Source organism: Lutra lutra, chromosome 5, assembly GCF_902655055.1.
Source record: "Lutra lutra chromosome 5, mLutLut1.2, whole genome shotgun sequence".
Taxonomy (NCBI): Eukaryota; Metazoa; Chordata; class Mammalia; order Carnivora; family Mustelidae; genus Lutra; species Lutra lutra.
In genome coordinates this window covers 67679730-67693913 of record NC_062282.1, presented here as the reverse complement: position 1 = coordinate 67693913, position 14184 = coordinate 67679730, and the positions used below count along the sequence as shown (strand labels likewise).

The following is a 14184-nucleotide window of genomic DNA, read 5'->3' as shown; positions in this document are numbered from 1 at the left end:
AAGATACTCTTGAAAATATTGATCACAGTTGGCTCTGGGATGTTGACAAAGAGATAAATCTCTTGATTTTTTTTTTTTTAACAATATAGAACAGCAATAGTCTAATTCTTAAAATCTAGTGTTTAAAAACCATCTCGGGCCCCTGAAAATCACTGTCGCGTCGATCGATGGTTGTCCATGCCTCCCTGAAAAGAAAGGCTGGCTCTGGCCAGACACTGAGTCCTGGAGAAGCTTGCTCTGGGATGTACCTGCACTGACTGGGAGCATCTTCTTAACAGGAATAAAACCAAGAGATGACTTAGTGCTGATATGGCTGTTATCTGGGCAGTGAGAATTTGCATATTGGGGCTAGATACCTTACTTGGTATAACAGCTGTGCATATTAGGAGAAAAGAATTGAAAGGAAAAAAAAAATCCAGAAGAGTGCATCATAAACTGGCTTGAGATCTATGAACCAGGTCCCTGATGTTTTGGTCAAAGATAGGAGCTTTCATCATAGCAAGTGACCTAAGGCTCATGTACCAGCAACACTTAGTCACGAATGACTTTTGCAAAGTAACTTTGCCCTCTTCAGACAAAAGAAACAAAGATACTTTTTGAAATTTAACCTTAGCTTCCTGCATACTAAGGTTTACTAAAAGGTGACTCTGAAGGGGTACAATAGACATTTCACTGAATTATGCTAGTAAATAAAGCCATAAGCACTTCAGGTACAGGCTGTGGAAACATAGGAAGGAATCTGCCTTGGGCTGTGATTATTTGCACAAAGCAAAATCAACAAACAACACTCAGGCTGTAAGCAAGTTTCCTGCTGTGCCAGTTTTAAAATAAAGGTGTTTTTCATTTCAGTTGAACTTTCCATTGACTTAAATCATTTATTTCCTTGGAGGTAATTTAAGTACATAGCCAATGAAGAAGTTTACTGTGTTTATATAAAAAGTTTGGTAGCTCACTGCTTCATCAAAATGAGAATATGCTTAAAGGTATTCCTAATATTCTGGAACATTCCTCTGATTAGAAGAGCTGAACAGCAACCTAATATATATAGACTGACTTAGAAAATGAATCAAGCAAGGGGGGAAAATGCACATTCGGGTAAAAAATATTCTAATTTATTTGGCAATGTCTTAATCTGCTTGTTAGAATATAGGCATCAATCTGTAACTATAATAGGGAAATAGCTTTATGTTAATCCAGGTAACATGTCGTTTAGAATAAAAACTTTTTTCCCTCTTGCAATTTCAATTGTTAAAATAAAGCACGCCTTCAGAGTAGGCAACCATGGTGTCACTTGATGGAGGCTGGAAGGGGATTCCTTTCCCAAAGTGGTTCACTCTCCCTTTTTATGGGGTCTGAAATTATATCATTGGACATTTATTACTTGGATCACAAAGGTCTTTTGTTCATCAAGAAGAATCTATTTAAAAAGTGCAAATACTCATGGATGGGTGACTCATTAAGCATTACATTATATTTTAACTTAACCACGAGTTGAGAGTGTTTAGGACATGTGGGTTTTATCCCTCACTCTTTCTTTCTAGTAATGGGTTATCTCTTCCTTTAAGTAAGTGCTTCTCTCCAAATCCAGCCCTGTGCTTCTGGTGGGAGCTGCCAGTCAGAACATTCTCCTTTTCCACCCTGATTTTCCTCTGAGTGGCGGACCACTCAGTAGCAGGTGCATGACTCAAGCTTGTCCAACCATAGTTCCCTACCCCTGGCCACAGACTGGTTCATGTCCCTACATGGGAACCCACGCAGGGACAGAGTGCTTTATTATACTTTTTCTATCCAGAATTGGTGGGAAAATGCTTTCTTTTTCTCTCTGGAGGAAAGATGAGAACAGCCCATAGTTGCTTATGGCCACATTTCCAGTCTCTTCTGACATCCCACTTGAGCGAATTAAGTCTCAGTGAAGAGAGAAGCAGCTATGGGAGATGCAGAGTGTTTTGATAGTATCTGAGACCCTGCATCTACTGTACTATATATGGTTAACGGCATGCCCTTTCTTAGTTTGTTTACACTTATGACAATAAATTACCCTTTCTTGTAAGCTGTAATGTATGACTGGAACATCTGTCATTTGCAAACAGAAGTCTGAGAACTGAAAACAAACATTTTATAAAAGGACACAAAATAACTAGGGGAGGGGTGTTGTTCTGGTCTAGGAATGTGTGTGGGAGGTGGGTCAATCCTCATTGTTGTATGGCTAAATGGAGGTCATTGTGTGTTAAAGTAACCAACATATTTACAGACTTTACTTTCAAGTATGTTGAGAGGTAGAACAAGGGGACCAAAGGTCTCTGAAAATGAAAGCTAATAAGACTCGGGGGCCAAAAGGGCTTTGACATTCTCTTGGGCTATTGAATTCAGGTTGAGGGGCCTGGGAGCAATGGGAGAGCAATAAAGTGCAAATATTTTATTTAAGTCAGTGCACTGACTCAGTTTTTCCACGAAATGAAAGAAGCAACATATGGTCCAAAAAGAATCACTGTTTTCATCCATAACTGACCTTGGAATACCTGTCTTTATTTAAATTTATATCTGTTCATAATACATTAGGGTTTTGTATTTTTTTTTCCTGTACTGGTAGTTTGTTTTTTTTTTTAATTAGAAATATAGAGAGAAAATTGACAAAGGTGGGATTTCATGTTTCCTATCCTCTCTCAAACCATTAGAGTCCTTGTACCTCAGTGTTATTTTGATTTTGACCTACTAAAATATCAGAGGGACAAAATTGTTATTAGACAATAAATGGAATTTTTGTCAACAATGAGAATTATATACCTTGCAATAAGATCTTTTTTCACTAGATTCAAAATACAGTTGAGAAGTTGAAAGCTTCTCTCAGGTAAACTAGAGAACTCTCTCCAACGTGATGTACAATTATTATCAGCTTCTTATGACGCAACTTGAAATCTGGCTATGATGCCCTAGAATAAAGACCTTTAAGTGGATAATATCCTTGAATGGATTTTATTCTCTAAGCTTTCATGGTGGCAAAAGTAAATTCATAAGCTATCATTATGTTCTGTGGAAAGAGAAAAACAAATTGACCTTCAGCATGTGTTTCAAGATGACTGTGTTGCATGCCATTTCAACCCCGGGAAAGTGCTATTCAGAAGAGAAAATGAAAACCAAACTCATTTTAGAGGTTTACCACGTGGCCAGGATGCGGACGTGTCTCCCTTTCTGAAGCCACCACATCGCCTACTTTCTCCTCCTCCATTTATTTCCACGGTCCTCCTCTTTTCCCAGAATTATTTATGAGTAATAAAGGAAGCCAGGGTAAGAATAATAGCATGTTTCTGGCTTTACAAGAGTGCCACACATGAAAGAAAGACATTTATCCGGGGGAACCACTGTTTTCCAAGAGATTCACCAGGCAGAATGTCGTGGCTGTAGAACAGAGATGAGGCTCCCTGTGTGTGGGAAGGGCGCAGCGCACTGGGGAGGGTAAGTGGCTGGCAGGAGTTTCCCTGCCTGGGTGTTGCTCACACTTGTTTAACCTGGGGCAAAGTAATCGACATCCCTAAGCCTCCGCTGATTCCTCAGGAATCCATAAATGAACTTACTTCAGAGGTTATTCTGAGAATTAAATACATGTGAAGTGCTTAGCCAAATGCCTGGCACATACTATTAAATGTTCACTAACATTCCTGGGGATAATGATCGGAGGGGTTTTCCTCCCGCACTTAGAGAAGACTTGTTCAAAACTCCAAACCGTAGTGGCCATTACAGGTTTTCGGAATCACCCAGATTTCATCCTCACCCAGCATTCCCGGCTTGTTTCTGGCTCATTCATTCGCGGGTTGTTCCAACACTCACTTCTTAACTTCCCAGTGCCTGCCCCAGCGTACAAGCCTGCCTACACTTGAAGACAAGCTCCTCTCTTTGCCCCACTCCAGAGCTTCATCACTTGGGTCTTCCTTAGGCGCTCCCTTTCCCTCGCTGCCACCCGGCTCATGCAAAGACCCTTCCCAGATCCATTTAGTCCAGCTCTTCAGCTTCACAGACTTTTCCTCTAAGGAACCCCTTATTCATTCCCTACCTCACAGACAGCAAAGGCGAACCCAGCCTGGAGTCAGTAATTTGTGTCATGTCTGCTATTCGCAGGGAATGGAGGTGGGGTAGGCGAGGTCAGCGTGCTGCTGGGGCAGGATTCTGCCTGGCCTGGTGGCCACGCTTTTTGCTCTGTGGCCAATAAAAGCATATACCTCACTCATGCCCTAGGGCCAATGTAACTGTCACGTGGTAATACTGACCTCTAGGGGCTGGCTTCCCTTCACAAAGAGTCCTTATCTTCTCATTGAGCTCCAGGACTGTGATGGCAGCCTCTTGCTTAGCTGTTGCCAAATCAGTTTGCAGCTTTTTCAGTTTCCTTTTGTGCTTTAGTTTCTTGAAAAAATAAGAGTTTCCATCACTAGAGACAGACACATCAAAGGAATAAAAAGAACTAATGAAGTCTGAACAAACATGGCCTTTGAAGCCCAGCTTCGGTGAACTGGTCCCTGTTTATCTAGCTTAAGTCCTTTCTGAGGTCTGTGAAACAAGTGCGTTGCTCCCGTCTGAGAGTTCCAGGTCCCAGCACCGAAAGCCACTCTCTACATCAGAGTATTTTTTACCCTCTTCAGGGTTTTAATCTGCAGCTAAACCTTGTATTTTGGTTGCTTATAATAGAGACAGTTAGAGAACAACTCTTGATGGTTGGCATTTGACCAATGAGGTGCCCATGCCTAAAAGGGCCTGTTTTGGTTTTTTTTTCAGTCTATAAGTAAACTCACGAGAAATAGTGAGCCTGTTTCAGAGAGCCTTGCTTCTGTGTCATTTTCTACCCTAATACCATAAAGATTTGCCTTCCAATAAACTCTGAAGAGTGTGATGCTACCATGAAATGCTGATGTTTACAGATATTTACCAGGGTATCTCTGCAGGGAAAGTGGTCAGGGGTACAAATCATTAAGCAATAGAAGACAGGAATTGCTTTGCTGTAAAATAGTCTGGTTTATGACATCTAAGCCTTTGAAAGAACTACTTGAAGTTGTTACCTAACCACAGGATTCACCTGGAGACTTTATGACTAGAAAGCTCTGTTTATGGATTCCAGAATGAAATCGCTGTGTCAGAATTAGATTTATCTGACACTGTGGAAAAACTGTCTGTTGTGCAAAGTGTTGTATTTATACTTATGTACTGCTGCCCTGCTGCCTTTCCACTGAAGAGCTCACTTTGCCAAGTCTTTGTGGACTGGTAATTAGGAAGCCCAGAATATAAATGACTAACATTTCTTATCAGACATAAATCTTGAGATAGGAAAACAAATGGTTTTTACACATCAGGGAAAACTTCAGGTAGCAGGGAATCACTTCCTTTTTTTTGAGAGTAAAACCAGTAGAATCAGTTCATCAAAGATGGGACTCTATAGACGTAGACCACCCATTTTAAAGAGAGGTTGTCTTTCAGACCAAAGCAGTATTAGGATTTCACAAAAACTGAATTAATGGCAGACAAATGGCTAAAAGAGAATGTATTATTAAAAGGGAATGGTAGGGGCGCCTGGGTGGCTCAGTGGGTTAAGCCTCTGCCTTCGGCTCAGGTCATGATCTCAGGGTCTTGGGATCGAGCCCCACATGGGGCTCTCTGCTCGGCAGGGAGCCTGCTTCCCCCTCTCTCTGCCTGACTCTCTGCCTACTTGTGATCTCTCTCTCTCTGTCAAATAAATAAACAAAATCTTCAAAAAAAAAAATGGGAATGGTAGTCATGGAAATTTTTAGCGGGAGTTGGAGGGGTAGAATCTGGCATGGTTCACCAGCACGGTCCAGGAGAGAGGTACCCTCATCCACAACATGAGTTCCTGGTCTGTTCAGCAGTTCTCTTAGAGTGTAGTTAGTATGCATACTCATTTCATCTTTGTACTAATTACGAAGCACCCCTTCAGTGTCAGAGAACTGTTGAAATATCAGCACTGATAAGGCTCCATGCCACTAAGACTTTCTTACTATTTCCTTTCCTCTGAGTCTCTCTGTTCTCCAAAATCCTTCAAATTTGACCTGTTCTGTAGATTAATTCAGACAGGGAGACTGAGCTGATCAAGAAATATCTTGGCCTGGGTATTTGATAGTTAGCTGTGTTTCCCACAGGAAATTACTAGGTTGGCATGCTCGTTGATACCTCCCCCTCTTGTAAGTTGGTTTGTGCCAGTTCATTCATGAGGACCTTGTCCATCCCAGGCCCGAGATGATAATGCCTATGAGGTCCCTTGTGGTCTTCAGTGTCCTTTCCTGATACTACTTCAAGACTGTCCCGTGATCAGATTTTTCACACTTTGTTTTTACCATTTAGAATCCTGGGACTAGAGAATGGGAGGAATGATATAGAAATGAGGGAGAGAGCGGCAAAGCAATTCAGAAGAGAGTGCTAATTAAAAGTATCAGAAAAGAACCAATAACAAAGAACCAAAACAAAGAACAAAGAACCAATGCAATCTGAAGCATGAGGTTTAAGCGTGTGGATGAACGCACCTTACATGAGCATGTGTAAAAAAGTAAGATGGAGTGATGGATGGAAAGAGATACTGATAAACAGGTGATGAATGGAAGATAGCAAAATGGTACTTGTATCTAATTATTAAGTATATGGGTGTTTACTATAAAATTCTTTCAACTTTTCTGTGTTTGAAATGTTTTATAATGAAATACTGAGAGTAGTAAGAAGGAAAGTTTGTATTTCCTTACATTGCTTTTCTCTTAATTCTTAATAGATAGTATTCACATTCTTTTCAGAATGTGTCATAATGACTCATATGCGGATCAGTACCTTTCTGGAAACTTTTCTCAAAGTAGGCATTGATAGCAAATAAAGCAAAAACTAAAAGCAACTTGGAGAGACTTGGTGAGGTGGCCAATGTCAGGGAGCTGGTGTGGTGTCGCCAAGAAGAAGTCTTTCAGACTTGATTTCTGTTTTGACAGGATGACTTGATGGATGGAGTGATTTGATAGCTATGTCTTAGTGGAAAGACATGATGCTTCTCAATATCATTTAAACATTTCAGCTTTTTGGTTAAAAAAAAACTTAAGTCCCTTAAAAAAAAAATCCAATATTCAGGGACACCTGGGTTAGCTCAGTCGGTTAAGCTTCTCTTGGTTTTAGCTCAGGTCATAAACCAGGGTTGTGGGAATCCCCACAATGAGCCCCTTGTCTGGCTCCAGACTCAGCAGGGAGTCTGGTTGGGATTCTCTCTCTCCCTCTCCTTTTGCTCTCCCCCTGCTCATGCACATGCTCTCTCTCTTTCTCTCTTAAATAAATAAATAAATAAATCTTTTTTAAAAATCCAATTTCGAGACCATCTTTTTGTCTTATGGTGATCATATGTTTTGCCTTTATTATTGTTATAATACTTGTATATTTGCTGTATGATCGGAGAAAGAAACTGAGGATATTTAGTTTGGAGAGGATGGTATACAGGGGAGTTACAACATCTGACTTCAGTAATCTAAGGTATTATTCAAGAGGAAAGGAAGTTGAGTTAAACAGTATTATTCTAGATATACCATGGGGAACAATGGGTAAAAATCCCAAGAGGAGGCAGATTTTGGCACAGCATGAGAAAGCACCCTCTAACAATCAGAGCTGTATTCATAACAAGATAGGATGGGTCCTGGCAAAGGCCTCCTGTTCTGGGAATGATCAAGCAGAGACTGGATGAACATCCTCAGGCAGGCCCATAGTAACCTCTGGGACCTGGGTCAAGGGGTAATTAAAGGTCTGGCTTACCCCCAGTTCTTTCCTCTGGCTTCCTCCAGCCCTGAGAGGCACAGCACATGTGTGAATGGACACCTCAGTCCTCAAAGTCTCTAAGGTGGGTACAGTTTTCAGGGATCCCTTAAAAATAATTCCAGAATTTGTGGGATGTTCCATCAGAGGGCCAAAGAGGCTTGTGGGGCCCTTAGAATTTAAGGATGACTGTGACTCAAAATGTGCAAACTTTATTATTAAGCTCCAAAGGAAAGGCGAAGGAACATTTAGATTTAAGTTAAAAATTGAATAAAGAACGTAAATTGATTTCTCTTGGGAACTTTCATTTATTCAGATAAATTTTAAGGGAGTTTAACATCTTTGTCCTTTTTCCCCCCTTTTCTCCAGACAGAACTGCTGTATGCCATTAATTCATAGCTCTAACCAAGCCCTTTGCGCATTTCTAAAAATTCAGTTTGCCAACATGTTTTTTATTAGTCATAGACATCAAATGATTTCAGCAATGCTAATATTTTCCTTTGCTTTTTTGGCATTCTCTAGCCAGGCAACCCAAGTGTTGTACTTGAACCTAATGGAATCTGTTATTGTCTCCTTAGTAACTAGGAACTCCCCTCCATGATTACTGAAAGGAGAGGAAGGCTTTATAGCTTGGAGGTAAATTCCTATTACCTTGCTCTTTTCCTACTTCTCCTACAGGGTGGACAGAGAGAGGAAATCATGTATTTGTGCAATGTTTTGAAAAGGAAATATCTATCCATATCACATTGCCGAATAGCTCGCATTATACCAAGTCATCGGGAATTAGAAATCATCAGGGAACTATTTATAGAGAAGTTTCAACACAAAGTTGCCAGCATTGTTTAAAATTTCTTGGTCTTTCCACACACTTTGAACCGTGGCCTCAGGTTCTAAGGCTGGCCTTTGTCAACTATTGGCCCTGAAAAATTGGGCTGGACATATGTTATCTACAGGCTCTCCATCCCCTATATCATATAGGGGATATCATATAGCTGGTGGGGAGTCAGTGACCTAACACATAAATGACAATACCGAGTGCTATGTTTGCTAAGTGGCAGGTAGGTCTTTCTTTTTTGTCATTATTTCTTGAAAGACATCAGAGGAGGTCTCAACCCTCCACTAAAAACACAAGAGTATCTTTTCTAAAGATGTCTTTGTCACACTTTAGGAAATAAATTTGTATTTCAGTGAAAACAAGATTTCTCTTTTTTTCAAGATTTGCCTTGTTTTCTTTCTTTCTCCTTCCCCATCTTCCACCACTTCCTCCTTCTTGTCCTTCTCCTAAATTAAACTTTCTCTATAATTGCATTGCTCTCCTCCTCACTTCGTAGACAACACTTAATGTCCTGAAGACAGATATGCAAATACCCTCGATCCAATCTCCTGCCAGAGCTGGCTCGATGCCTGGCAAAGTAGGTGGCTGCCTCCATGGAATGATGTGAGGAGCTTTCTAAAGCCCTACCTCTTGATGCCTGTGGCATCTGTGGCAGGCTTGCTGGAGCATAGCTTCTTCCCACCTGGTCTGAAATCCACCCCATTCAGCCCACCTTCTTTACTTAGCATATGAAACAAAGACTGGTTTTGTCTCCAGAGGGCCCCTGATAAAATGCTCCCTTCCAAGGACATATCCGAGAATTTGATTTGAATACAGGACCTATAAGCAGATTTCTCCTTTCATATTTTTTCTAATAATCCATTGTTAATAATAAAACTATTAAAAAGTGATGGTAGCTTTTGGCTACAACGTGGCTTAAAAAATCAATTTCATAACTCTTACTTTGTTTTGTATTAATGCTAACCTCAGGTAAATATTTTAGAAGCCCAGGAATGGCAAATACATGCCTCATAGTTTCCTTTCTACTCCAAAGGCAGGCCTTTGATTTGGGAATTCCTCCACCCTGGGTTGCCTGCTTGGCTTCACCATACTTGATCCACAATCCCAGCAGCCACTGCTCGTTGATGATACCTAATTGTTATGTATGATCCTGTCTCTATTTTGTAGGTGAGAGAGTTGAGGGCCCTCAACTCTCAAGTTCACTAATCACCACGACTTCACCATTACTTTGTTAAGTTACTTAAAGCTAGCTTTTTCTAGTTAGAGCATGAATGGCTCTAATTAGTAGAAGTAGGGAATAAACAAGATTTAGTTATTAAAGAGTGACACTGAAGCATGATGGAGAGACACTGGAAGCATGGATCGCCATGATCTTGCCAGAGAGCCTAAGAAATAAAGGAAAGATCTGATGAACCCAGCTAAGGGCTATCTGTGCCCCGTGTTGCTTTGAACCCTCTTAGTGTCTCTCATCAGAAGGTCTGAAATTGATCCTGGGGATTGTAGCCATTCTGTTCAGTCCTCTAAAGTGACAAAGAGTAGATTAGATGAAACTTAGTATAATGCCTTGAATGAAAGACCAAGCACAAAAGCAAAATGTAACTTAGTCTTCTTTCATTTAATAAGGTCATGGGGGGAATTGTTAATACATAAACCTTTAGCTGTCATCTCAAACTTGACCAAGAGTTGGGCCCCACATGACCACTATTAACATTTCATGACCAATTATAAGACTTTGGAAATCATAGCTGATACTGTTCAGTTCTTTTCAGGTATCCCTCTGATTTGAGTAGCTTATTTTTGTTATTACATGCTATAGAAAGAAATTTTAATTCTGTTCCCTACACCCAGAGGGTTTGGAATTTCTAATAAAAAGAAAAGAAAATCCCAGTAATTAGACAAACATCTTGACTCACTACAAGGGAAGAGTTTACCTATAGCTGGAGCCAAGTCTCAGTTCTTTGCCTGTATGGGATAAGTAATTATTAGAGACAGAGGCGGAGTTTGCCAGTAGATGTCCTAGTTTCCAGAAATGTCTGTGTAAATGTTTATGTAAGACCAGTTACAAATTAATACAAGATAAAGAGATAACTTATACTTGGAGTGAATTCCAGTGATAAGATGGATGTTTCTAACAACACAACTGTCCAAAAGTCAGAATTTGTTACCCTAAAAGACCATAAGCTACCCTTCCTTCCATGTAGTATACAGGCTACTATTGGAAACGTTCCAGAGAGAAGCTGATACTTACCACCTATAATATGTCAGGCATAGTTCTGAGAAGTTATTACATACTAGCTAATTTCATTTTTGTAGCAACCCAACGAAGTAGAACAATTATTAATTCCATTTTTAGATGCAAACACTGAAGTGCAGAGAGCTTTAAGTAACTTTCCCAAAGTCAAATTTTGACTCACAATTTAAATCTGAGTGATCCAGCTCTAGACTATCCCTTCCATCCCTTTGCCGTGCATGCCTCAATGTCCTACTCAGGTTCTTACATTGTGAGCAGTTAAATAAGATGACATTTCCTATTTACAAATTCATTTCTTAAAGCAAGAAGTGTCCAATTTCTGATCATGAAGCTCTGAGACATAGGCTGACCCCCCTCAAGCATGATTTAGGAAAACAGAATCACTTAATCTTCAAGGGAACAGAATTGAGTATAATCTTTGAAATCAAATTGTCCAGCCCTAGAACTGTAGGGATGCTGAAGTGTAAGAAGAGAAAAATTACATGATTTGCCCAAAGTCACAGCTCATAAAACTGCAAGAAACAAGACTCAAGTTTAGATTTTCTGACTCCTCATTTCAATGTTGGTGGGTCCCCCCCGCCAACTGTATCATGTTCCTCCTTGGCCATACAAGCTGAAGGGCCATGAAATGAGTCTATGATTGGAAACTGGCCAGTAACTAAAATCACTGGTGTATAAGATCCTAGTGTCAAAAATAGTTATTTAGGGAGGCTCCCTTCCCTTTAATCACTCTTCACACAGAGAGCCAGGACGGACTGGATTCAGGTCACTCTCTACATTTGATAAAGAGAAGAGTTGTTAGGTAATTGAGATCCCACTCACTTCAAAGAAATTAACTGGACCAATTTTGACCAGTCAACTCGCCCTCAAGAGGCCTGGAACATCTGTACTCAAACCAACTCATTCCTAAGATTAAGGGGTATTGTCTACAAGCTCTTTTTTGTGTGAGTATAACCCTGCCTCATCATTCTTACCCAGTAAGCATTAATCAGGCTGACAACCAAGGTCTTTGAGAAAGAAAGAACCTACAGTGGCAACAATGCAATAAATAAGTTTTCATACTGACTGAGCATAGCACAGAACAAAACCAAGTGTTCAGTAGGTCTCTCTCAAAAAAGAAAGTGTAGCCAGTGCTTGCTGAAGCCAAATCCAGTTTTTGGTCTCACAGTCTCAAATCACACCCTGAGAACAGAGAGAGGAGTGCACTGTCACACCTAACAGAGCCTACTGGGAAGGTGTTTTCTAGTCCAATATTCCCTGAGGACAGAGAGAACCCAAAGGGCCAAAGCTGTGTATGAAGCAATTTCAGCTTCTCAGCCCCACCTGTACAGGTGTTGGTGTCATTGGCAAATTGCTATAAAAAGTGATGTGGGTGGAAGAGAACAGAAACCAGAGGACAGAACATACAGGTGGGGAAAAAGAATTCCCATGTCTGCCTTGTGAAAGTACTGCTAAGCTCTCCTAACATGATTATAAAAATGATGCACAGTTTTTCTCTGCAATGACTTTATAATTGGGCAGATACTTTTGTTTTGTTTTATTTTGTTTTTGTTTTTGTTCTGTCTGTGCCCAGAATTCCTTTTGAACTTGACTAAGGCTGCCTTCTGGGAGGAAGTCAGCAGCTATTGGCCATCCGTGACTTACCTTGGATCATAAAGCAAAGGCATGTGTTTGAAGACTGGAAAATTGAGATGCTGGAGCACCAAGGTGCTTAAATCACCTTGAAGGGTTTTCTGGTGTGATAAAGAGAACCTCATAAGTTAACCTTCTCAGTAAGTATTTCTCTCCTTCAGAAATCCCATTCTTTCCTCAAAGCAGAGAAATTACAAGGGATACAAGCTCAGTGAGTATAAGAGCTGGCCTCCAGACAATTTCAAAAATGATAAGCAGCTCTAAATGGAGGGAAGGAAAATAATCATAAGAGGAAAAATGATTCGCATATAGCGTGAAAAAGCTTTGTATAGTGATAAGAGAAATTAGAGAAAGCAAACTGCCCACCTGGGAAGTTTTCCGCAGTATGTATGTTTTCCCAGGAAATACAATGTTTAAAAAACTGCAGCTTTCTGGGGCACCTGGGTGGTTCAGTCAATTAAGCATCTGCTTTCAGCTCAGGTCATGATCTCAGGGTCCTGGGGTGGAGCCCCTCATTGAGACCCACATGGAACCCCCCCACTTTGAGCACCCCCAACCTCCAGTCCAGCTCCCTGCTCTGTGGGGAGTCTGCTTCTCCCTCTGTCCCACCCTCCCCCTGCCCAGCTTGTGTGCTCTCTCTCAAATAAATTAAAAATCTTAAAAAAAAGTCTTCTGCTTTCTTAATACAGACTTGAAACTATTTTACCACAGAAACTTCTTTTAAAAGATTTATTTATTTGGGGGGGCAGGGAGGGGCAGAGGGGCAGGGAAAGAAGCAGACTCTGCACTGAAAGTGGAGCCCCACGTGGGGCTCTATCTCACAACCCTGAGATCATGACCTGAGTTGAAATCAAGAGTCAAATGCTTAACTGCCTGAGCCACCCAGGGACACCATAGTGCAGAATCTTCTAGGTTTAAAGTGAAATGGACCTAATTTCATGTGAAAAAAAAAAGTATTTAATATGTTAAAACTCTGAGAGTGAGTACATGGCTGAGTGTTTTGTACATTGTTGATGTTAGTTAATGTTAACACCATCACTATCTTAAAATCTTTACTCCTTAGAACTTCTGATATAGCTGTTCCTAATAATGAATTATTGGGAATAAATCTTTACGGTAATATCCATTGAATATTATATAGCTGGAATTAAATGAATTATTTGTCTATTCTTTAATTTTTCAATTGCTTTAATCTGAAAACAAAGGTTTCATAACGGCTAAAAATCTCAAGTTTCCCAATAAGAAAATTTGAGTGTTAATCAGGTTCCTTGCAAGCAATGTTCGACAGTTAATTTGACTAGGGACATTTAAATCCATGTGGAAAAATCACCAGAAATTGAAGCATTGAACTTGATTCCTAGCTCAAGATGTGATATGCCTTTTAACTCTAATACTTTAAAAGAAAAAAAAAAAAAGGATTCACTTGACTATTAGACTAATCGAGCAATATAAATTCAAGGGAATGGAATAAGTTGATGAAGCAGACAGTGGGAAGTCACAACCACCTAGTACTACTGAGCCATAGAACAGGAACCAATGATGTATAGTCTGTCTTCTCAGTCAGTCACTGTAATTAAGAGGAAGTATATTGTAAAAAAGACTCAGATAGTATAGCAAGGATCACTAAACCTGTGTCCTGGCTTTCAGTTAGAAAAATCAGGTTCCTCAAGATGTTTGAGATATGAAGCAAAGAACA

The 14184-nt window shown here is 40.2% G+C and overlaps 1 protein-coding gene and 1 long non-coding RNA gene across 5 annotated transcripts in view; one reads left to right on the top strand and one right to left on the bottom strand.

Annotated features, from left to right (window-relative positions):
- CCDC192 (coiled-coil domain containing 192) overlaps positions 1–14184 on the bottom strand; it is a 204915-nt gene that overhangs the window by 58307 nt on the left and 132424 nt on the right. For all 4 annotated transcript variants that reach the window (XM_047728991.1, XM_047728992.1, XM_047728993.1 and 1 more), the window contains one exon: positions 4263–4395. In XM_047728991.1, the coding sequence (XP_047584947.1) occupies positions 4263–4395 (133 nt within the window). The remainder of the gene's footprint in view (positions 1–4262; positions 4396–14184) is intronic.
- The window catches only part of LOC125099702 (uncharacterized), a 268859-nt gene that overhangs the window by 205537 nt on the left and 49138 nt on the right, over positions 1–14184 (top strand). Inside the window, exon 5 of the long non-coding RNA XR_007127328.1 lies at positions 12430–12628. This is a non-coding gene — a long non-coding RNA (uncharacterized LOC125099702). The remainder of the gene's footprint in view (positions 1–12429; positions 12629–14184) is intronic.